This window comes from Lepidothrix coronata, unplaced genomic scaffold (genome assembly GCF_001604755.1).
Source record: "Lepidothrix coronata isolate B3197 unplaced genomic scaffold, Lepidothrix_coronata-1.0 Scaffold11, whole genome shotgun sequence".
Lineage (NCBI taxonomy): Eukaryota > Metazoa > Chordata > Aves > Passeriformes > Pipridae > Lepidothrix > Lepidothrix coronata.
The window spans coordinates 5,261,700-5,285,485 of record NW_016690191.1 but is presented as its reverse complement, the minus strand read 5'-3'; the positions used below and the strand labels follow the sequence as shown (position 1 = coordinate 5,285,485).

At 45.3% G+C, this 23,786-nt stretch overlaps 1 protein-coding gene across 1 annotated transcript; it reads right to left on the bottom strand.

The window, feature by feature from the left end:
* Nucleotides 1–433: 433 nt before the first annotated feature.
* Nucleotides 434–18,972, bottom strand: KIAA1024 (KIAA1024 ortholog). The gene is made up of 4 exons (XM_017805279.1): nucleotides 18,823–18,972; nucleotides 9,820–12,175; nucleotides 8,148–8,402; nucleotides 434–4,309 (listed from the first exon to the last, which is right to left on the bottom strand). The coding sequence occupies exons 2-4, from the start codon at nucleotides 12,127–12,129 to the stop codon at nucleotides 4,112–4,114; spliced, it is 2,763 nt and encodes a 920-aa protein (XP_017660768.1). The 5' UTR covers nucleotides 12,130–12,175; nucleotides 18,823–18,972; the 3' UTR covers nucleotides 434–4,111.
* Nucleotides 18,973–23,786: the final 4,814 nt, after the last annotated feature.

The window sequence follows — 23,786 nt, the reverse complement described above, 5'->3', positions numbered from 1 at the left end:
AAGTAAACTGGTTGCCTGTTCATAGGTGACTATAAATACTTACACATGGTACTGACTTAAAAGAGACAGTGGTTGCACAAACATGTAAGTGAAAAAGATACCAAAATATTAGTCATGACCTTGTTAAAACAGTTGATATGGCAAACCTCAGTCGTGAAATAACCTATAAAATTACGTATTATGATTAGTGTCAGGAGCTAATCTCTCAGAAGCCCAGACAATGTGATGCAAAGGAGCTTTTAAAAGAAACCCAACAAACTTGTTTTTCATTATCTTCTGCCATCTTATTATTTCACAAGTGAGAAATCCATTAGCAATTCTGCCAAGAACTAGATAGCCTGCTTAGTTATCTAACACTGAGACACTTGCATCCCATGGCTATCTTGATGTCCCTGGAAAAAAAAAACAAGAGGAAAAGCAATGGAGTAATAAATTATTATAACTGTTTCATTAAAACTTAGGATGCTGTAATTTTCAAGTTTATTTGGTGTTATATTTAAATGAACCAAAAGGCAACATTGTACAGTAACATTATAAAATAAAATTATTACATAGTACATTAACCAAAGCCCCATTAAAAAAAACAAATCCTAAAAAGTCATTTGGGGACATATCCTCCTCTTGCTCTTCTGCACACATGATTTATTAAGCTCATTTCAAGCAGGACTCTTTTTTTAGAAAAAGCAAATGGGATTTGCCCCCAAAATGGAGTATCTTTTCTTATAGTTCTTGCAGTTTCATTTTATCATGTGTAATATATCAAGTTTATAAGGCATAAATACGAAAAACAGTTCAATATGCTCATCATTATTTTAATTAAGTAATACAATCTAGGACACTTTTTTCAATCACACCAAGGATTACAATGTACCTATAGCTTTAATTTTTTTTATACAAAAGTCTATCATATAGTATACAGTGTATTCTAGTTGGTAACTGGTTCACAAGATTGATCACAATATTCTTGCAGGTTAATATGTCAGGATTTCACCCAGTTTGTACACTCTGTTCAGAACCACAGGGTCCCTCCTTCCCCAGCTGCTTTCCTCCAGTAGCAGCATCCCATCACTCCATCTCCATGCCTATTTTAAGAAGGGCTCTGTGCCAGATCAAACCCCACTGGGAATGGCTAGGGATGCACATCCCACGGTGCCAAGCAGCTGCCTGCAGAGGCAGCCAGGGAGTGGAGGAGAACAGCTCACAGAGGTATTAGCAGAGCAGGGAGGCAGGGAACTGCGCTCCCCCAGCTTCCCTCAGGCTCCTGGTACCATGGAAATGTTCCCAGAGGCTGCAGGAGCCGAATCAAACCCCAAGAGGGAATCCATGACAAACCATGGTCTGGTGTGTAAGGAAACCATTGCCCCAATGGAGGTGGGTGCCACTGGCTGCTTGTGCAAAGTAAAGATGGGCAAAGTACCTCAGTAAATTAGGAGCAGCATGGATGCTTGGGATGCTGAGTGCTTGGGTTGGGCCAGCTTCATGTCACCCATGGCTCCATAACCTGCAAAACCCTTCCCAGGATTCTGGGCATCTCTAATGCAAACACTCATCTGGTGCCAGCTGGATGAGTTGCACAGACAAATTAAAAATCCCTGCATAGACAAAACCTGTGATCAGCAACATCTTCTGCATCTTTCTCATATCTCCCCTTAGATAGTCAGATATTTTCTAAAATCAGATTGCTGAGATGCCCTGGAGAAAGTGCTGCTGATTTGGGGCTGGGGGCAGCAGGGTCAGACCACTTGTGCCTAGTGCAAGAGGGGTTGGTGAAGGCAGGGGATCTGCCCAGCATCCATCCCTTCTCATCCTGCCCCTCCCAGGGGCTTTCACCACCCATGTGGGCAGAAGGGGGACTGACACTGCCATCCGCCCCGGGGCCACGCTGCTCCTTCCAACAGCACCCCGTGCTCCTGTCACTGGCCAAGGAGGGGTGTCAAAGGGCTTTATGACATTACCTGGAACCAGGAACAGGTTTTTTTAATATATACAATCAACCTAAATTGTGCATAAGGTAAACTGCAGTGTCCCCCAGAGCATTTTCACATGTCTAATATTAGATATCTTGCTGGCAGCTCTGAATTGTCCCCAGGGGTTTCTCTACCTGTCTATATTTACTACATATGGATCCTGAGCTCCTGTACTCAGGTATTCTGAATCATACCATAACCAAAGGCAGCCTAAAATAGACAGTGTGAATTGCTCCCTCCCTGCTGTGACTCTATCCTGCAGCATCTGGGAGAAAAGAGAAATTATCTTGGTAATAAGAATGGGCCAAAAGCTACAGAATTTGGGTCAGGATTCAGGCCAGGCAGGCACAGATGTTGTCTGGGGGCTTACTCTTGTTCTCTATTTGCTGATGGGACACCTGACCCTGTGCTTACACTTACTTTTCTGACAGATCAACAGTCCCAGGGATCACCTATCCCGAAATAAAACAGCACGCGAGCAGCGCATAAACAGTTCTCCAGCTGCAGGAAAGAACTGACACACATCTAAAGTCACAACAAAGCCTTCGCCTCCCACACACCCTTTCCTCAATACTTTTTTTAAACCAGCCAGAAACAAACAGTGAGTGCAGCACATCCCAGAGAGCCAGAGAAAGGAGCATCCGAAGCTCTCCTACCTGCTGTGTCATCGTGTAGGGAGGCTGCTTCTGAAGAAACCAAATTATCCTACATAAAAAGAGCATTCACTAAAAGAATTTCCTTTCCCTTAGAGGACCAGCAAGATCACATTATTTCCTGAAAATACTTTTTTTTTTCCCCTCCCATCTATACTTGACAGAAGAGTAATACTGTCTGGGTATTTGCTTTCACTAACCATGACAGGCAATTTCTGTCCTAGCCTGAGAATTCCATCAAACCTGCTATTTGCATTTGGGATAAAGTATCAAATGGACATTTCCAATGGGATACAGACTTCTTGCTGTCCAGTAGAGTCAACCATTATTCTTAAATACATCAGCAAGAGGGAAGCAAAAGATCTCCCCATGCCAAATGCATTGCATCAACAGCAAGTTTCTACTAATGCTGAAAAATTGTGCCCTTAATATAAGTGCTCAGTAACCACCAGCCCTGCTGCTTGAGGAGCACTCGGAACTGTATAGAAGGCTTGTGGGAAAAGAACCTCCATTAGTACCCATTATGCTGTGAATTATGTTATGGGCTTAAAATAGTAAAAAATAAAACAGTACTATTTAATCTACAGTCTAAAAAAAGGCACAAAGACTTTGAGAAAAAAATTATAACTGTTCAGATTACATTTCCAAGAACTTTAACAGAGTGTTGCTTTGATTTGCCAGCTTTGCTTGCTGGCAGGAGTGAAATTGAGACAATTTCACTGTCTGCAGAGGTAAAGAATACCCTTTTGGCAAGGCAAGCTTGCCAGCTCTATGCAAATGTTTTTCAACAGAAGCAACTGAAACCTCTTGTGATTGCTTTAAAACATAATCTTTTTGGTCTGCAGCACATTGCACTTATCTAAGTACTCAGTGATGATAGAGTGGGTCTTAGGGCAAGACCAAATACAAAGAGCCCTTTTTAATCTGAACATAGGAATGAACTCTGTTCACAGCTACACAGTCTGCTTTCAATCAAATGACCATGAAATACATAAATACTATAAAATAAATACAATACATTCAGAGTTTTCTACATTGTAGAGAGCTTTAAGACTTTCCTAGCTCCCTGATGTAATGCATATAGAACATTCCCTTCTATACAGTGCTACCTCCATGTACCCACACCTCCATTAAATGCAACATAGCTCAGATAACCTTCTTCTTTTGCCTGGATTCTCATCAGTCTCTGATTCTGTAAAACATAATATCATTTCTTTAGGAAAAAAAAATATTGCACTTTAAAAAATGCATAAAAATTGAACCAAGTTCCCATTAACTTCACCACACAGTCTGTTATTTAAAATAAGACTTTTCCAAAAATGTTTCTCTATCTGTTTTGTAGTTTGCCTTCATTTACAGCACTCTCCATCAGTATATCCTCACAACATTGTTCCTTAGCAAATTCCTTACAGTTTTGCCATCAGCCAGTTGAAACACAGCGTGAGCTATCTGAGATACACGTGGCTGGGAGTCACGGGTCTGTCCACAGGTTCAGGATTTCATTGTGCAAATGGGAACTACGATGACCAGAATAACAGTACAAGCTGCTGCTGTGATCAGGGCAGCGATCTTGCAAACCTTTGCTCTTCTGAACTCGGCTTCTTTCCGTTTTAATAAGGAATCATAGCCAGGAGTATAAATGTCTTCCATCCAGTATTCTAAGTTGTTTGGGTTTAAAGATTCTTGAGTCTAAAAATTAAAAGGAAACAGTTGTTAATTGTCTGGGATCTGTCATTAATAAAATAAACAAAGCAGATGTTCCTGAAGGCCTCCCAACTGCATCTGGATCTGCTGCCAGGATAAAGTGGGTTATTGCCACTTCTCACATCCCTTCAACTCCTGGTCCCAATTCCACAAAGCTGACAAAAGTGGTAACAAAATACTGCAAAAAATAAACTCCTGCAACAGTAAGATTCTGCTGCAAAATCCCTCACATACCTCTGATTTGCTGGAAACTTCGTCATCTCAGATGGCATTTAAATAAAATCTCTTTAATCTGCTAGACACCAGAGATGTCAGCAAGCACCGGCCTGTTACTGTTAATAATTTGTAAATTATTAAAGCTCAGCTGATGGGAAGGGTTCTTAACATATGTTCCTCATGCACTATGTTTTGTAAAGATAATCCTAATTTTGCTACCATGACTTGCTTGCAGGGTGTGACTGCCCAGCCCCATCCAGCACCCAGTCCTGCTGGAGGGGCAATTTGCAGAACCCCCTCTGGAATGGCAATGCCTGGGGATACCAGCCCTTCATTCCAGCCCTTCAACCACAGGCAGTGGGTGCTGAGCACCTCACAGAGTGGGATTCCAAGGGAGTTTCCACAAAGACTTTGCCCTCCCATTCCATGCAGCTGACAAAAAAAACAGAAAAAAAGTGAAGGGAATCTCAAATGGTCACAAAAATGAAAGGCAGCCTGCACTTATCAGTATCTCCATCTGAATGATTTATTTATTTATTTTAGTTTTTTATTCCTAAGTATTTATGAGCTCTTCAAGCTTTGCATTTTCACCTTGCTTGTTTTTTCCCTCCAACCTTTGTGTTAGAGGAAAATGGGGGGAAAATTGGGGAAACTCAAACACTAGGTATTATATTGCACTTACCAGAAGAAAGAAATAAAACAAAAAGAACATTCTGAAAAATGACAGCATTTCCTCAAAGCTGTCTCCTGTGTCTAGGGTTCCAAAAGGCTATTTCTTTTTTAAAAATGAAAAAGATTCTACATAAAAATGTTACAGTGAGAATATCCTAACACACACCATTTCTGTGCATGTAACAGTCCTCATCCAAAGCTTTTTGGACCCTGCAAAGAAACTCCAGCTGACTTGAGAGGGATTTGAGTAAGCCTTTAATTGACTAATTCAGATTTTTGTGGCCATGAGCTACTGGCTGAAACTTTGCTTTGCCTGATAGCAGTGTTTGCTTTATGTACAGAACTACCACAAGAAGTGATTTTGTAGCTACCCCAGAAATAAACAACGAAAACTGAGCAATGGTTTTATTATCGTTTAATGGAGGCCGCTATGACAGTGTTAGTATGCTGAAACAGAGACCATCAGCCACACCTGGGATTGCACCATTTGGGGTCTGAATGACCTGTTCCAGCCTTCTGAAAAAAATCAGCAATCTCATCTCTGAAGGCATCAGAAAACAGCCTGACACTGTTTCATCCCAGTGGATCATCATACACAGAGCAAAGCAATGAATCTCACACAGAGCCCACACCTGGGACAAGCTTTGGCCTGACTAGTTTTGCAGTTTCTTTTTTAGGAGAAAAACCCAGCAGACTGTCAAGCTCCAGGAGAAATTTTAAGTAAACAAAGGTAGAAAAATCCCAAAAATAGCCATACTATGCTTCAAGGAAATTGCAGTTTTGGACCCCTCTGCCTTGGCATTGACCTTTTAACTGCTTCAGAAGGAAGATGCATTATTAAAAAGGCCCATTACTGTTAATCAGCTTCCTTTCCCATTTCATTGCCAGACGTAGGAATGTTCATTAAGGCATAATGTATTTACTTTCAGTTCTAATAAACTTAATCACTGGGAAAAAAACCCACTCATCAGTCTGTGTCTATTTTTTAAGTTTGCCAGTAAGCTCTATTACAAAGTCTAGACATGGGCTTTGCGGGGTAGATGCAATTCTGACAGTCTCTTTGGAGGGAGAGAATCAAACCAGTAAAGTTCTATCACCTTTATCCTAAAGATAAATGATGGCAATAAGCAGCTTTCTCTGGTTTGCTCATAGTCACGCAGGGCTGCTCACACAGAACGAAACAGCCCTACGAGGAGCAGATGGAAAACACTTCTCCCAAGGGAGCTTTGCTCCCAGATATCACCTCCCTTACTGCCTCATGCAGCAGGTAAGGGATGCTTTGTGACTGTCTGCTGCAGAGGAACTTCTGCCAGCCTACCCCTACTCTAGCAAGCAGCGTGCAATACCAGGGTTAGGAATTTAATAAGCCCTCTAAAGCTTTTAAGACCCAAAAAGCAGCAGGCAGCTAAGGCAAGATGCAGCCTGGTCCCTGTGATGCTTGGTTTCTCTCCAAGGGCACTTTAACCACAGCAAGGAGCAGGGGCTGGTGAGGACAGGGAAGTTTGCATGAGCTGAGCGAGAAGGTGAATTTTTTGGGCAGAAATTTCTGCACAAACACTCATAGGAGTTGCACTACAGCACTGTGTGGGTAATGGTTTTAACTCCAAACCAGCCAACTAGAGGTCCTGAGGCATGGCGTGGGTCCTGAGACTTGGTCTATCCAAGTCTTTCTCACAGTATCCTGATGCTTTCCTAGGGCTTAGTCTGATGGGTTTGGAGCTGGGTTAGGTACCTCAGCATTGAGCCATTGAGAGCTGGCATGAAGCAGCAAGTCTAAGGCTCCTGCATGCCACTTTCGCTGGCAGACAAGCTGTGGAGACAAGCAGGCTCCCTCCCTGAGGGTGGCTGCACCCCACAGACTGCTGGACACAGAACGACTGCAGGGCTGACACACCCTGAGCTGTAGGTCAGTGCACCCCAACTGCTGCCAAGCCTGTAGCTAACTGGGGCAGCCTGCTCTGCTCTGGGACACGCACACACGTGCAAGGAGACCAGAATGTCTGAGGTCAGCACCAGATTCCCACTGGTTCTACATTCTACTGTCAAAATGATACACAGTGATCTGTGCATCAGAGTGGATTTCATTATGTGACGCATTTTGGGTTTCAAGACGAAATAATGCAACATTTATTTGGTCTTTACACATTTGGATGTCATTCCTCAGGCTTCCTCTTTAAACCTGTGCTCAGATACCTTCCTTCCTAGAAGAGGTCTTGTGTTTATTAGGCTAGACAGGGTATCCAATGTGGGTGCTCATTTTATATCAGGTTCATGATTTCAAATACAAAACAGTTTGGGAAATTTTGAATCCAAAATTTGAGTTTGTCTCCCAGTAAGTTGCTCTGCTGTGCTTGTTGCACAAGATTCTGCACACTTACAAGCTGAACCAAAATGCAAACAATGCTTTAGTTGACTGGCTGGTTTCCAACAGCCACTTCAAAGCTGCAATGGTGACGGGTTTCAAAACTAGTCATAGTACTGAACATCTTCTACAAGCATTTTATATCTCATATTCCTAGTAAAATGAAAAAAACCCTAACACCTCAATTTTCTGTGAATAATTCAGACAGAACAAAGAAGAAAAAGCAGTGATTCCAGTTTCTGCACCACTCTGCCTTGCTGCAGTTAGGGGCCAAATCACCTCCGCGGTCCTTTATACCCCAACTCTTCTTTAGACCTACTAAAACCACAGTGGCTTAGCAGACATCTCTCCACTGCAGACTTAGCTGGGAGCATCAACCTGTCAAGGATCACCATTCTGCAATGAAACACCCACATTCTTCATTGTCCCTGGCCAGGATGGATAGGGATCAGCACGATTAGAGGCTCAACACTGCACAGCTCCTTCCTGAGCTATCCAAATCCCTTCTTAGATGCATATTGTGGCAACATCCATTTGCAATCAAGCTATTCAAATCAAACAAATGGGACTCACTTGTAGATCCAACGCTGCAATCTTGCCTTTATCCCCCGAATTCCTCGTGTATTCCTCTATGGTCCATGACGGCTGGGCGCGTTTCACTTCAGCCAGCTCCGTCAGCCTCATGTCTGTGTACAGGGGGTTGCTTTTCATGTGTGACTTGAGTGATGCAGGGTAGGGATGAGGACTAAAGACTTGCTCAATCAAGAAAGCATCTTTTGGTTGTTTAGAGAGTCTATGTGGCTGTGGGATTTCGTATTGCCTGTCTGCCTGCAATAGGGTTCAAAAGAATTTGAGAGAAAAAATAGGACTATGAGGGAGTTAAACACAAAGGACAGAGATATTCCTTTCAGAATCACCACATGATAAAAAAATTACCAGCTAGGATAAAGGTTTTGGATGGCCTTAATCCATTTGCCCACCTTCTTCTCACAACCAGACCAAGTGGTATTTTACAGACATAATTCCACATTCGGTATAATATGAACACAATGCTGATGCAGAAGAGGAAATTTAGGGTTTATACGGTTTACAGATCATAAAACTATTCTGAAAATGGCCCTGACATCCAGAGAAGCCAAGCTGATCTGCAAAGGCTGTGAGACACATGCAGGCTTCCAGGTTTCTGTTTCCAGATCAAATCTTAACATGAAGCAGTCTTAGGGAGGGCCCTAGATAGCACACCCTTGACACTGCACCATCCGTGGTACCATCCAGTGTCAGCCACAGTCCACTGCAGGAGTGAGGAAGGGACTTTCGAAACCAAATGACATCTTGAGAAGCGCAATGTACAGAAAACCCAGGGTTTGGGCTTACTAAGGGTAACCTTCCCCTTCTGCAGTCTAGTAAGAGCCCATGGTTTATGGTTTCTTGTTCACCTCACTGCACTTATTTCCATCAAACCTCTTCCTCTCCCTTCTCAACCCTCAACCCTTCTCTGCCCTCATTTTCCATCATAAGGAGGTACAGTATTCCCATCGTGTGGTCCCAGATGACAAGGGTGCTGCAGGACCCCCAACCCTCCTCACTGTTCATGAAACAGGAACAAGCACAGGGGCAGTGGGGAGCTGTGGGGAGGATGGGCAGAGTTTTTCTGACCAACAAAACCAAAACCACAGCTATGCTGCAGTTCCACAAGGGAAGGCTTAAGATTCATTTAAATGGCCATCAAAGTCAGACAGAGAGAACATAACTACAATGAGCATCTCACAGCACACATACAAGCATTCTTTTCTTGAGGGATTTGAATTCACGAATCCATTTTGTTGGCTTTTAAATATGTACATACTCCTCTGACAAAAGCCGTCACAATTCAATTTCAAAATATCCCTTCTAAAACAACCACTAGAGAACATCAATTTTCCCCACACCCTTTTCACCAAGATAATTATCAGGCCTCTTATATTGCCACTGATGATGAAGAATACCATCATCCTCCACACATGTCACCCACATTACCCCCTTCCCTTTCCAAAAAAACAAAGCTTTTAAGGAGCAACTTGATCATTTTGCAGCTGCCAACAAGTACATATAGGTGTAAAATCACTCAGTTATGGTAACAATAAAGACAGACATAACATGGCAGGGCAAAGTATTGTCACACCCCTAGGCTTGTGATGACTATGGAACACATTCATAACTAGATTTTTTTTTAAGTGCTTATTATGTGAGTTAAAGTTGAAATTACCTCTTTAGGTTTCCTGTGCCAATCCTTATTTTCTCCTCCATCTCTCTCTTTCATTTCCTCCTCTGTAATGCCAACTTTGTTGGTGTAAGTAATAGCTCTCCAGTCTCGGGGAGAGTTGGAAATACTTGCTATTTTGGATTCGGTTGCACTGTTTTCTTCTGTTAAGGATCTCGATGACCTCCTAGTAAACAAACTTTTTTTTAAGGCTTTTACTCGAAGACTCTCACTATTACTTCCACTGGCATCTGAACAGCACCATTCTGGATTGTTCTCCAGTTTGCCTCCATGAGGAGTATTGTGGCACTGAAATATCTGCGGGGAGTTACTCTCATCTGATGCGGCATCACTTGTCAAAGAATTGAGATCTATTTGTACACTGACCTTCTCTGGCTGCTGGATTTTTTGATCCAGCTTGCTTAATTTTCCCAGGACTTGAGAGATTTCTTCTCGGACACCTGAGAGAGATTCCAGTTTCTTCTCTATTTCGCCAATCCTCAAGACCAATTTGCAGACACTCGTTTTCAGTTCATCATCTGTGTTACTGATGTCTGCCCGGACCACTTTATCCAATTTGTTACAGGCACTCCCATTGGAGATCTTAGTCAAATTGTGCTCAGGTGAGCTCTCACAGTCTGATTTATGCACCTGAGACAAGGAACCAGTGCTGTTGTAGCATGAAGACTGCATCACTCCCGTGGAGCCGCTGATACTCATGTCATCCAAAAACCGGAAAATGTCACTGATGTCATCACTCACAATTTCAGAGTCATCATCCGACTGCTTAAGAGAGTGCCGTTCGCTGTACTTGGCTTGGCCAGCTGCACACAGATCCTTGCATTTCTTGTGGTCCAGAACTTGCTGCTCCGTTTGTGTCCCAACACTCATGGTCCTGTCAATGCTTAAGATCTGGACAGAAGTACAATTAATGCTTTTATCCTTAAACTTTTTGACTGGCTCATGTTTCTCCACATCTAGAATGGACGGAATCTCCTTGGGTTTGTGCCCATTGGGTTTCACAGCGTAGTTTGCCTGCATAATTGGTTGCTGATCCTTCGCATTTAGGTAGGACTGATGTCTGTCAACTGAAGGAAAGTTTGGAGATGGGTTGCTGGAAGCCTGGTATCGTGGTTTCTCTTCAGACTGTTTCCTATTAAAAAATGATCGTTCAAAGTCAGGGACCTCCTCAGTATTTAAACTCCAGCTTTTAGCTGGCCAGGCAGTCTGCTTGGTTGGCTTTCCAGTCCACTTTTTGGTGTCCTGGGGTCCAAGAACAGTAGTTGGGCCAAAATATGTTGAAGCTTGAAGATCATCTAAACTTTCATGCTTCACTCGCCTTTTGTCTGGCATAGGAGAATAAACTGGATTCAGGTACTGGCTGCTGTATGGCATTTCAAAGCTGTGGTTAAAGAAAGTCTGCTTAGAGCTTTCTTTCCTGTTTTGAGGCTCTCTGTGTCCATCTTCTGGCGTTTTGTTGGATGGTATTAAGTTGGGAGATATTGTAATCAGATTATGAAAATCTTCTTTGAATATATTTCTTTTCTGGACACACGACTGCATCATGAAAGGCTCATCATTTGAAATGAAAGTTTCCTTTATGCCTGCACTTATAGGCAAGGAATCCTGGTCTGAAATAGATTCATTTTCAATGTTCATGGGGAAATATGTACTCTGCATCTCACATGGTGGGGAAGTGGCGATGGAGTAGGACGCCAGTGCCTGCAGCCTGTCCAGAGAGGCAGCCCGGCCCTTCATGTCCTTACTAACGCCAAGCAAAAAGTTGGGTTCTGATGAGGGGACAAACTGCTGGCAGTCTTTGCAGTCCATCTTTCTGCATTTTGAAGACCTTCTGACTGGAAAGCCCTGGCTGAACTCCTGGTCGTTCAGCTCGCAGTTGGGCATGCAGTCGGGCACGCAGTCTGCCATATTGCAGATTTCTGTGTCAGACCTACAGGACTCAAAGGACTCTTTCTTCTTCACTTTATGCCTTGCAACTGGAAGCTTCTCCTTGGCCACTCCCCCGTTCATTTGTATGAGGTTGAATATTGTTACTATATCTGCTGCAACCATGATTTTCTTTGATTGCTGATTGTTTACAGTGCATCTCATTTTGTCTTTGAACAAAGTCGCTGGGAAATTAGGATCCAGGCAAGCAGTGTAAAACAGCACGCTTCTGAGCTTGGCCAACTGGGATAAATCAAACCTTGCACACAGGGACTTGCAGAGATCCTGGTAAGAAACAGTATTCTGCTTTGTGTCCAGCTCCTCCAGTATCTTCACCAGGAAGAGTGAGGATTCCTGGTTGGACTCCATGGCTTACGCGTATTTTGTTGTTTAGCCTGGAAACTGCGTTCCACTTCTACAGCAACACAAAAAAGATTGTAAGTCACCCACAGATAATACCCAGGACCTTGTAACTCAGCCCCAGATGGGGCCTGGCTCCCTAGCCATGCAGTCCAGGGCTTGCTTTTATAACCCATCCTCTTGTTCCAAACTCCAGGCTGTAATCCTTGCATCAATGAAATCAATACTCAAATGGAGTCAGGGTTTTATCCAAGGAGGCTCATTTATGTCCATATTTACTAAAGCAACTAAGTGAATAAACAGCAGAAGTTTTGGAGGGGCTGAACTATGGGCAGATAGACAATCCCAACCTGCTTGCTACGGGGCTTTCACAGAATTTCTTACCAATGTGTGAGAGGTTCAAAGCACAGACATCAAATTGCTTGGCAATAGTTCTAGCCCAGGCCTAACCAGAGGTGATCTACTGCACCATGACAACCCCAGCTGTTTTCATATCTGAATGCAAATGGCTCTCGGGAAGATTTTCTGACAATAAACTTCTAACATGTTTAGAAGTTATCTGAGCATGTAATTACCATCTTGATTATTTTAAATCATTATTTTCTCCTCTACTCTGAATTATCTCCTTTGGATACCTTGACATTTTTTCCCAGAAATACTTTTTCCAAAGTTATGATTCAGGAATGGAAAAGTTGCCAGGTCCCACATGAAAAGTCTGTGTGAGCCCCAGTTTCAGCTCTAAAGTGCAAAATTTAGCAAGGAACAGAAAGAGTTAAACAAAAAAAAAAAATCCCGCTGAACCTTGAAACCAATCCAGCAGATGCTAGAGGGCTGGCTGCCAATCTGGGTGGATTTGAAGACTGAGAAATAGCAAGAACACAGAACATCCTCTTCAGCAATGTGCTCCCAGAGAAACCTGAGAGTGCATCTCCATTCACCATCCCAAAATGACAGGGCAGAGGTGGAAAGCAAAAGCTGCACATTTATGTGGATAACAGGAATAGCTTGGACAAGCACAGCTAACACCAGCAAACATCTTGGGAAGGATATAAACCTCTGCACTTTCAGAGTTGAAACCAACCTATAGCTATTATGGATTAGGAAAGGATGGTGATGATTTTTCATCTGTCTATTGTGAATATCCTTGTCGGTGTCTCTGCGGTTGGGTACTAGAAAAGACAGAGCATGGGATGATGCAGTCTGCCAATTAATATGTTTGGTCACTCAGTCTGTTATTCTTACTGATAGGAATGACAAAAATATTTTCCCTTCCCCAAAAGGTATGGTATATTCTCCCATTTACTCCCACCCTTAGATGACACCTGGAATTAGCCTCTCCATCTCCATCAAGTGCAGAATATCCACCCAAATGGCAAAGCACAGAAGTCGACCTTTCAAGGTTTATTATTACTCATTTAAAAAGTCACCTCCCAGCCAAAAACCTCAGGACTCCTGAGCACCACTCCAGGAATACAGGAGTCCTTTTTCTGTTTTGTCTCTTGTAGCCTTTCATCTTGCCCTCACATTACATACTAGCAATCACTATCAGTGTCAGAAGCCAGAATACTTCAGCTTTCACAGCAAACACCACAGTAGCATCTTCCAGAGAGACCACCCAGTTGCCCATAAGAGCATGAAACAAGTCTCCATACAGAGTTGGATGTTTATTTAAGAGGCATCTTTCTATGCGTGTGATCAGAAGCTGAGCAGCAGCAACCTAAATGTGTTTCTGTGATTGTAAACATGACTCTTGGAAATCAATGGCTACAGGGATTTTCCAACACCTCTGCTGCATGCATCTTTGCTTTTAAAGCTCCTGTATTATGCATAGCAGCACAACCCTTCTGCCAGCTGACAAAAGACAAAAAAACGTTTTCCTGTTCTGTGCTCAGCTCCAAAAAGTAATGCTAAAGGCTGAAGGAGGGTGGTTGTATCCCTTTTCTCTCTATGAGCAGTGTGTGCTCCAAGGCACAGCCTTTTCCACAGCCTGCTTTGTATTTCTCTGATGTGTCACCATTGGACAATGATGCTTCCAAGGTCCAAATCATGCTACGTGCCACTAAGGCCACCAATTCCTCACAGAGTAAACTTCACATGTGGGACTCAGAGACATTCCCAGCTGCCAGGGGACTGGCATCACAAGTCAATTTTCTGCATGTTATAAATCTGCCACCTAGGACAAGAGTGAAAATATGTCTTTTTGTCATCTCCAGGCTGAATACCAGCAAAAGCAACTATCTCCTCCCGTTTGTAACTTCACAGCTTCTTGCAAAAACCCTCACCTGGATGCGCATTTTCAGAGCCTGATGCACACTCTAGCTCCCTGCACTGGCCTGCCAGTGCCCTGCCTTCTCCTCCTTCACACTCCTTCAAAAACACACAAGTAGCCAATTTGTGATAATGTATTTTTGTAAACTGTCAAACCATTTTGTTCCCCACCCTTCTGTGTTTACTCTCTCATCCCAGTGAGGATATTCTGGGTACAGTTTCTTGAATTTTTTTGCTTTGTACCAAGGCATTCTTAGCATCAGAGGTTTTAACTTCAATTCAGGTTTCTAAACTCTATGCATCTGGTAAAACTTAGGTGCAGCCTGATTTTCAAAGCTGCTGAGTGCTGACATATTCATTAAGTTGAGTGGAAGCCCTTCTGCAAACCCCCAGCCTCACACTGTTTTTATTTAGCACCAACAAGGAGCCTTTGATTGAGGACCCCAGCCCACACCCAAGCAGATGTGAAGCACAGATCCCAAGCAGAAGAGCTCTACTAGACCTGGCTTAGCTCAGTTCAGATCCTGTGCTCCCAGACTGAAGCCTGGGAGGTGGCAGTCAGCTATAAAGAAGTGAGAATACAGGGAGGTGTCACAGGCTTTGAGACAGGGGTGACCAGGAGAGAGCTGAACATTCCAAGGTGGGAATTCGGCCAGTTCGCTCAACTGTGCCTCAGCTACAGGAGGTGGGAAATGAAAAGGCAGGTTGCAAAATCAGATGTAGGCCTTGAGGAAAAGAAAGCTAACTAGGAGTTGGAATAATTTCCTCTTCAACCCTTGGCTTTTCACAAACAGCTTTCTGGTGTGAGAGATCTTTAGGTGTGAAAGGTACCTCTGGGCTTCAGCCTGTGCATGGAAATGGGTGCTCCCTTGTGCCAGAGCATCAGAAACATTGCTAGTGGAGCATCATCAACACATTCAGGCTGTGAAGAATAGGATGTACCACTCCATAAGGATAATATATAAGGGCCTTGAAATCTTGTTTCCTGGGCCAGGGACGTAAAAACCTTGTGCCAAAATTTTTTGTGGCACATTAGGCTCCTCTGTCTCTTGTCAAGTCTCCTAACAGCCTGCGACAGAGACAGGTGCCTCTTGGCAAGTCACCCCAGGAGCTGCCACATCCCAGGTGCCAAGCACTTGGTCATGCACCGTCTCAGCTGTTATGTCCACATTCATTCATTATCTCTCAAAGCAGGACCAGAATAGATCTGGACGTAGCACATAAATGCAGAGCTCTGAAATAAGCACAGAAGGATCTTCTAAGGAGGGTACAGGGTCACGAATCAGTCAAAAGCAGCTAGGTGAATGAAAGCACCCTCAGCAAGAGCAGCAGCACAGGGTCTCCTCAGATGGCCTCAATTCCACTGAGGTCCTTGTGCCTTACCCTCACTACCAGCAGCTACACACAGCCTCTAACATCCCCCCTCAAACTGACTTTGGTCTCCAGAGACATGGAGCTAACCAGACACAGGGACAGGATCTAGCTTATTTATCTTCAGCAAGACCATCTCTGACCAAAGGAGCCACTTAACATTTCATCCTTAATGGTTTTGTTATATTAACACTGGGAGGGTTACTTTGACTCAGCTTCTCAATATTCGACATTTGCTGCTCTAATAGCACAATTATATCCCAGCATGGACTTGTACAGCATCATATTGCATGGCCAGTCGATGGGGTCTGACTCTCCTTGCACACAGATGAGCTCCAGACTTACCACAAATCAATGTCTTTTTGCCCTGCACCAAGAGCAATGAACTGAGCTCTCATCTTACCATTAACCCACTATCTTCAGCCTCTGGAGAAGTCCAAGAATATTACAATTGCAACCTCCATCCCCAGTGGAGCTTTCTGCTGCACAAAGGGAATATACTGTTCTATTTTCTGGTGTCTTTAGGAATCAAGCCTCTGTAAAACCTCTCCCCTGTGGTTCTCCAGACCAGGGGAACCTGCAGACTCTTTCAGGCAGCTTGCTTCCCTGTAGAAAAGCCAGAATGCACTTTTTCTTCTCACCACCTCCCAAATCAGTACTGGGGGGGGGGGTCCCTCACCTCCTGACTACCCTATGAATTCACCACCCACAGGAATTCATGAAATTGGTACTGCTCCCCAGTTGCCCTGGCTGCTTTCCCCATGACACCTTCAGCCCAAATCCTGCCCCATCAAATGGGCTAAGGGCAGTGCACAGTGGGGCAGAGAAACCCCAGCACAGGATTCAAGATAAAGTCCCACCACTCGACTTCCCTGAGCAGCTGCAAGGTGCCAAGGTGCCTTACACGAGTCTGAATCACGGCCACTGGCAGACAGACCACATTATCTTCCTCTCTTATTTCCTCCTTCATTTCCTTCCCTGGTCTTTGTGCCTCTGACATTTGCTCTCCCCATTTCCCAATATCCACAGCAGGTGCAGCTAATACACAGATGTGACTGCTGGAGTCATCATTTCCCCTCTCCCTTTGATTTGCTAGCCGAGAGGGAAGCAGCATCCTTGTTTTGCTTCCCCCCACGGTGACTAACGGGCCACCCCAGAATGCCATTACGGTGACGGCAGACAGAGCGAGTGATCCTTGCATAAATTCCCTCAGAAAGAGCCAGCTACTTCAGCACAGGAGAACATTAATACAGAGCCTGTGATATGCTGTTTTACTATTAACTTGAGCTCATAAATCATTCAGCCTGTCTTCCCAACACCAGATACTATAAAACAAGGCAGGCAACGCTCGCCTCGCATGAAACATATAACCCATTGAGATGGAATTCAGTTTTTGTTTTCTCCCATATTCGCGAATCCATTTCTCTGTCAAAACATTAAGAAATTTCTGATGAAGGAACCTCGAGCCCCATCTGGCTTCCATCGTGCACACACACGGGAGCCAGCACTCAGGGAAACAATGCCCGTCTCCGCACACCTTATTCCTCCTCCTCCCCCCCTCCAGCCTTCTACCGCTCATTAAAAAGAAAACTAAAAAGCGCACTTCAGAGCCCTGGCCGCGCGATGGCAATTGTTTTTCTCCACCTTTCATTGCAAAGTCCTCCCGAAGAGCCTGACACAGGTTGGCTCCTCCGGACCGCTCCGTGCAGGAGCAGGGTGGGCTCCGGTCCCTGGGGCAGGTAGGAGTTGGTTCTGGCTCCCTGCCTTGCTGATGTGGGTTTTATTCACTCCTTTAGAACCGAAGGGAACGAACGTCTGCAGCCTGGGAGCTCAATGGTTCTGGTGCACCCGCCTCACCAGTGGCTCGCTGCTGTTCTGCACAGGAACGACGCTCGCTTTGCACACTCCCGAGCATCCCACCGCCAACCTCACCCGCGGCTCACCGGGGAGTCGCTGGGACTAGCGCTGGAAGAAGTTGCTATTTTCTGGCTCTTATCTTGTGTGAATGAGCCCTAGAAAACCGCGCTTTACAAACCCAGCTCCTTAACAGAGGCAGGCTCTGCTGTTAAAGGACTCTGCACAACACTTCAGCCAACCCAGCCGCCCAGAATTCAGCAGTTTTTAAAAGATCTGAGTGCATAAATTAACGGGGAACTTGTGGGTAAAGGCACCAAACCGTCACAGACGTATGAGGACTCAAGTCAAACCAGGTTTGTCATTGATTTTTCTTGCACAGTAACATTAAGCTGATTATTTGCATGGTTCAGTTATGCAATCCAGGTTAAGGTATTTCTATGATCTGGAAAAGTGCAAACAATCATTCTAAAACTGTGCAATAAATTACTTGAATTATTACTGCATCATACACTCTTGGTTATTCTTTGCCAACTCTTGGCCCATACAGACACACAAATACTGTCCTCCCAATACATTATTAGACCACATCCAAGTCACATTTTTCCCGGAAATTTCTGCATAAGGAGACACCATTGCAAACACTGACAGACACAAAAAACTCTAATTGAATTAAATGTGAGCAATTTACCCCATTTGTGGGCAACCTGGATTTTTGCATAGCAAACCTATAACAACCTCACTGTCACTCTGGACCTGACTGCTCCCTCGCCCTGGTGGTTCCAGCTTCCCATCTCTGGCGCTCCCCATTCCTCCAGGCTTCCAGCTTGGGGCTTGGGGGCCCCGGGGCCCAGCTCGGTGGTCACCCACTTGCTCCCCTCCAGCTGCCCTCGGGCAGGTCCAGTTGTGTTGGACTGAAGGGGAGCTGCCAAAGTCACAGATAAGAGTTTTAAGATTTTGGAGTCCCCCCTTTCCCGGGGAGCCTGACAAAGAGGTGGGACCTGGGGCACCGGTGGGGACCACAGGGGCTGCGGGAGGTCTCTTGTCTGCACTTACCCCTCCTTCTCCCAGCCCGGCAGGGGGGAGCCGGTGCTGAACCCGCTTCCCAGCACCCCTGGTGCCCAGAGCATCCCTGGCGCTGGGGAGCGGGGGGCGCTTGTCCTCGCCACCCCTTTCTGCCAGCCCACCCCTCCCTCACCTGGGGCTCACCTGGGGGCTCCGCCTGCTTCTGGCCGGGGCAGCGCGGCCGTCACGGTTGGCTCTGCTGCTGCAGCAGCCGCTTCCCGGCCAGGAGGAGGAGGAGGAAGAGGAGGAAGAGCCCGAGCCCGAAGCCCCGGCAGGATGCCATAGCGCCGGGCTGCGCTGACAAAGGCGGCAGCAGGTTGGCATGGGAGGAGGGACCGAGGGGAGGGAGGGGAGGAGAGAGGGAAGAGAAGGAGGGGAGACGGGAGAGAGGGAGGGAGGGGGCTGCACTGGCCGATCCTCCCCGCACCGCCCCCCGCGCCCGCAGCCGCGGCGGGGCTGCCCCGACCAGCCCCGGGCGCTGCGGCAGCGCCGGTCCCGGGCCCGCAGGGACGGGGCGCGGCGGGGGCCGGGAGGGGCGTTGCCCCCGCTGTCTTAAACAGTTATCATTATTATTGCGATTATTAGTGTGAGTTCCGGCGCTCCGCGGGGCGGGGGGCAGCGCCCGGCTCCCCCTTCACTGCCATTTCCCTGCACCCCGGTCCGGGAAGAGGGGACAGCGCCCGCAGGCTGGTGCAAGGGCGTGCAGGGAAGGGGATGTCCAGTGGCAAAGGAGCCTCTTCCCAGCAGGGGACATCGAGAGCATCAGTCTGATCAGGAGCAGCTGAGGGAGCTGGGGGTATTCAGCCCGGAGAAAAGGAGGGACAAGGGGACCTTATCGCTCTTTACAACTACCTGAAAGGAGGTTGTAGCCAGGTGGGGGGACGGTCTCTTCTCCCAGGTATCAAGTGACAGGACAAGAGGAAACGGCCTCAAGTTGCACCGGAGAAGTTTAGATTAAATACTGGGAAAAATTTCTTCACTGAAAGGTGAAGGAAGTTTAGGCTGGATATTAGGAAAAATTTCTTCACTGAAAGGTGAAGGCTGGAACAGGCTTCCCAGGGAAGTGGTAGAGTCACCATCCCTGGAGGTACTTCATGTGGTACTTAGGGACATAGTTTAGTAGTGGATTTGGCAATGCTGGATTAACAGTTGGACTTGATCTTAGAGGTCTTTTCCAACCTAAACAATTCTATGATGGAACCCCAGTGCCCAGCCTTACACACCCACCGCCCTCAGGGTGCAGAGGCCACCAACGCACAGTCCATGTGCTGCACAGCTGCCCGTGGTATCTGGACTCCCCTCAGGCAGGTGGGGGTGGTCCTCACAGGAATGGGGTCTGCTGGTGTAGGATGACAGCACAAGGGGCTGCGTGGGCTGCACAGCGTGGGAGTCCCCCCCTCAGGTGTGCTGTGATGCACGTGCAGCACCAAGACACACACGCTCCCAGCCTGGGCAGGCAAGAGCCTACCTTACCTCAGAGCACTGCTCCTTCCCTTGCTGCTGCCCTGCTTGTCATGCATTCCAGAAATACTGCAGAGAGTTTTTAATAGAGGTGTTGCTGGGTGAATAAAGCAGCAAGATATCAAAGGCTTGACTTTTTCCTCTCATGGGGAGTGGACTATCAGCTTTTCTTTCTTAGATGAACTAATTCGAAGGGTCGTATTCCGAAACACACCATGGCCTTCAGACCACTATGGACAAACTGACATAAAACTATGTGTGTTACTTACCCTGACAACCTTGAGAACAGACCTCCCTCCTTTCCTGGAAGAAACAAGGGGTCAGGAGGGTGTTTTTGTCTGAAACCAACTGATGTGCAAGTTCTTCCAGTGACTTTGAAGAATATTGTGTGTTATTCAGCATATATATAGCATCTCTAAAGACACTTAGTGCATATAGCAACTAGGACAGAAGAAGAAGATAAACATACAGCTTTGCAAATGAAAGAAAAACACATTTACACTGCTTTTATTCTTACCACTACTTAACAACACTGAAAGAGGCAGTGTCCTTGGGCCTCATTCTCCATGCTTTTTGTCAGATTTTTTTTATACTATAAGTAACCATTTAGTTGCAAATTGCATGGCTGGATTCTTTCAACCCTACACCACTTCCTATACCAGATGCCTTCAGGTCGTCAGAACGGGCAGAAGAGCTCTCTGTACCCTTCAGAATTGCACACACCAGAGAATAAATAGAAAACATTTCTTAGCCCTAGTTCAGATCTTGGTTTCATTCAGGTTCTGAGAGGTTTCCAGAGTTGGCTCCCATAGCTGTAGCCAGGGGAAAGTTTGACTTCATCTTTTGCCTTCCTCGCTTCCACCTCAACATGCAGAAATTACATTTAATTGATGGCAAGGGTTTCATTAGCTTTTTGTGGGCTGTGACTAGTAGCATATAATTAGGAATCACCTGCAAAAATTGGTTTGAAACAGTTAAACGCAGTGCAGATTCATAAACACAAGACATTGATTTCACACTGGGTGGTGTCTCCCAGGGTGAAGATGATGCTCAGGGGGTGTGGAGGTTGAAATAGTGCCTGGGGACAGCAGGGCTGGCTCCTCTTGGGGCCAGAGAAATCCTCTCTGAGCAGCTTGGGGTGCTGCAGTGACACCCCATCTTTTCTCTTTTCCAGTTCTCCTCCCTCCCCAGGCCAGATTTGAAAGCAGCTTCAGCGGGAATTTCGTCCGAGGGGAGTGCAACGGATCAGCTCTCCCTGTCCCGCTTCCCTGTCTAATTTTAGTGCCATCATCTCCCGTTTCCCCTCCCCACCTTTCCTTGACATCTCTGCTTTGTTCTTCACTCTTCTTTTCCCTTTCATCTCCTCTTTCCTCCAGCAGCTGGCACATTTACCTTGTCTGGCTCCCCCATAGCTTCCACCTTCCCCCAGGGCTCCCATCTTCCTTTGCCTCTGCTTCAGTGACTCCTTCCACATTAAGCAGGTGACTGACTGGACATAGGAGATGTCTCCTTAAGCCAGGGCTCTTCAGGACTATGCACACTACCTTTCCTATCTTGTCTGGCATCACAGTACTGCAGAAACACTGCCCTGCTCCTCATAGTCTCTTCCCAATGTAACATAGCCCTAACATAAATATATTTTTGCCCAATTTGCTTGCCAGGCCAGAGCATGTTCTCCATTCATGTGTGATGCTAATTACAGCTACACAAAAATGAACATGTTGCCACTGTCCCCTCTCACAGCAGCAACAGTGCTGTTTGTGCACAGGAGTAACTCCACAGGGCTCAAAACACTGAAGTTGGCAGATTCTGAAGGAGAAGTTAATATTCAGGGTAAGGTCTAGGAAAGAAAATCTGATTTTCATCACTGCAACACTCTCCAGGTATTTCTCTGAAACTTTCTTGTTTGCTCTCCATGTGGATAACTCCCCATGGAGGGCAGATTTTTTCCACTCATGTCTTATCCAGAGTCTCTTGCAAAATTTTCTTTCTGTTGCAACCCCTCTAGAGCAATCCAACAAACAGGCACAAACCTCGGCAAGCCTGAGCCCAGGGCTCTCACTGTGCCTTATCTCATACCATGTGGCTGTAGCACCACACAGCTGCTACACACTCTACCTTACAAAGACCTATGTGAGTGTTCATAACTTAAACTAAACTGCTTGTCCCATTGACAGCAAAGGGGCTGCTCCAAGGGCTCCTTTTAAAGCACTAAAAAGTCTTTATGCACCAAGTCTGTTCTTCACCTTCCTTATTGAAACCTGTGGGTAAATTTCTGCCATTAGAAAAGCAAGAGCTCAACATACCAAAAAACCCTTCAGCTAACTTGGTGTTTTAGCTGCCCTCAGGAACCCCCAACCATTTCCTGGTGAATCTTTTTTGCTAAGAGGTAAAAGAAAACTAATTTCATTTTAACTGGGACATAACCATACCTAGCACCTTCTTCAGCATGGACATTTCTTAAACAGCTGGTAGCAGTCTAATGGTATTAAAAAGTAGAAAAACTAATCCTTCATCAATATCACTTGTAGAACAGAGACTGGTTTACATTTTGAAGGTGCCAATAGCAAGTCCTCAGTCTCTTCTGGGTTTGCTTTTAAGAGAAAGAGAAAATCTAAAGCCCAAAGCAAAGCCCATGCTGGGAGTACAGGTAGTTATACTCCAAACAGACAAGACTCTCTGAGTCTGTTGCGCTCCCTGAAGTGTTTAACCAGAATTTGGAGGAGCAAGGCAGCTTCTGGGAGAACAGCCGGACAAGCCAGGGCGCTCTTTCTTCCCCTCTGTCACAGCCTGGGTAAAACATTAGATTCTTTCCTAGCTTAAAGACAAATACCAAAACTTTCTGCGTAGTTAAATAGCACTTAGCAGTACAGAGCCTGCAGGTTGCTATTTTTATCAAGTACTCCTTATTTGCACTTCCTCTGAAATCTCAGTAGGGTCTCAATATTGCTGAAGCTGGTTCCTGCAGCCAGTGTGCACACAGGCTGTGCCTGGAAAGATGCATCTTTGAGTTGGCAGCAGTTATCAGTGAGTGATTGATAATGGGCAAACTTCTTGTTCAGCTAAACGGGTTTTGGCACAGGATCACTTGAAATATAACAACAACCAAAAAAAAAAAAATCAGTCTGTTGAAGAGCATCCACCCATACCAGATGTGCTGACCGGAGAATATGCCAAATTCTTCAAAGCAGTACACTTGACAGCAGTTCTAGGCAGAAGCGATATTTTTCCCCCAAAGTATTTACAAACAAAAAGAAAAGTAACTGTGGAGTGGGATGGATAAGATAAAATATTTTTGTGAATATTGGTCTAAATTTTTTAATGAGCTTCCTTTTGCTATATTGAATTTCTTTCCAGTGGGCGTGGGAACAACTGGCTTTTGCTGGCACAAATGCTTATGAGAAATACACCCCCCCCACCACCATACTGCATTTTTGAGTATTTGTAAAATGCACTTTCAAGACCATGTAGAAAAACACTGTTGGTTATAGTGGCCACAGGCTAATGCATCAGAGAGAAGAAACATGACATTTAAGTTTGTTTAGCCAACTAACTCAAAACCAGGACAATTTTATTCTTTATATTCATGACCAATATTTTCCCAAATGAGCCTTCATTTTCAGTTTGGGCCTTTGTGAATGCTCTGC

Coding starts and splice junctions, on each gene's coding strand:
- KIAA1024 (XM_017805279.1), bottom strand. CDS start 12,129: ATGGAGTCCAACCAGGAATCCTCACTCTTCCTGGTGAAGATACTGGAG. Junction 8,403..9,819: donor GGCACAGGAAACCTAAAGAG/GTAATTTCAACT, acceptor ACCCTATTGCAG/GCAGACAGGCAATACGAAAT. Junction 4,310..8,147: donor TTGCAGCGTTGGATCTACAA/GTGAGTCCCATT, acceptor TTTAATTTTTAG/ACTCAAGAATCTTTAAACCC.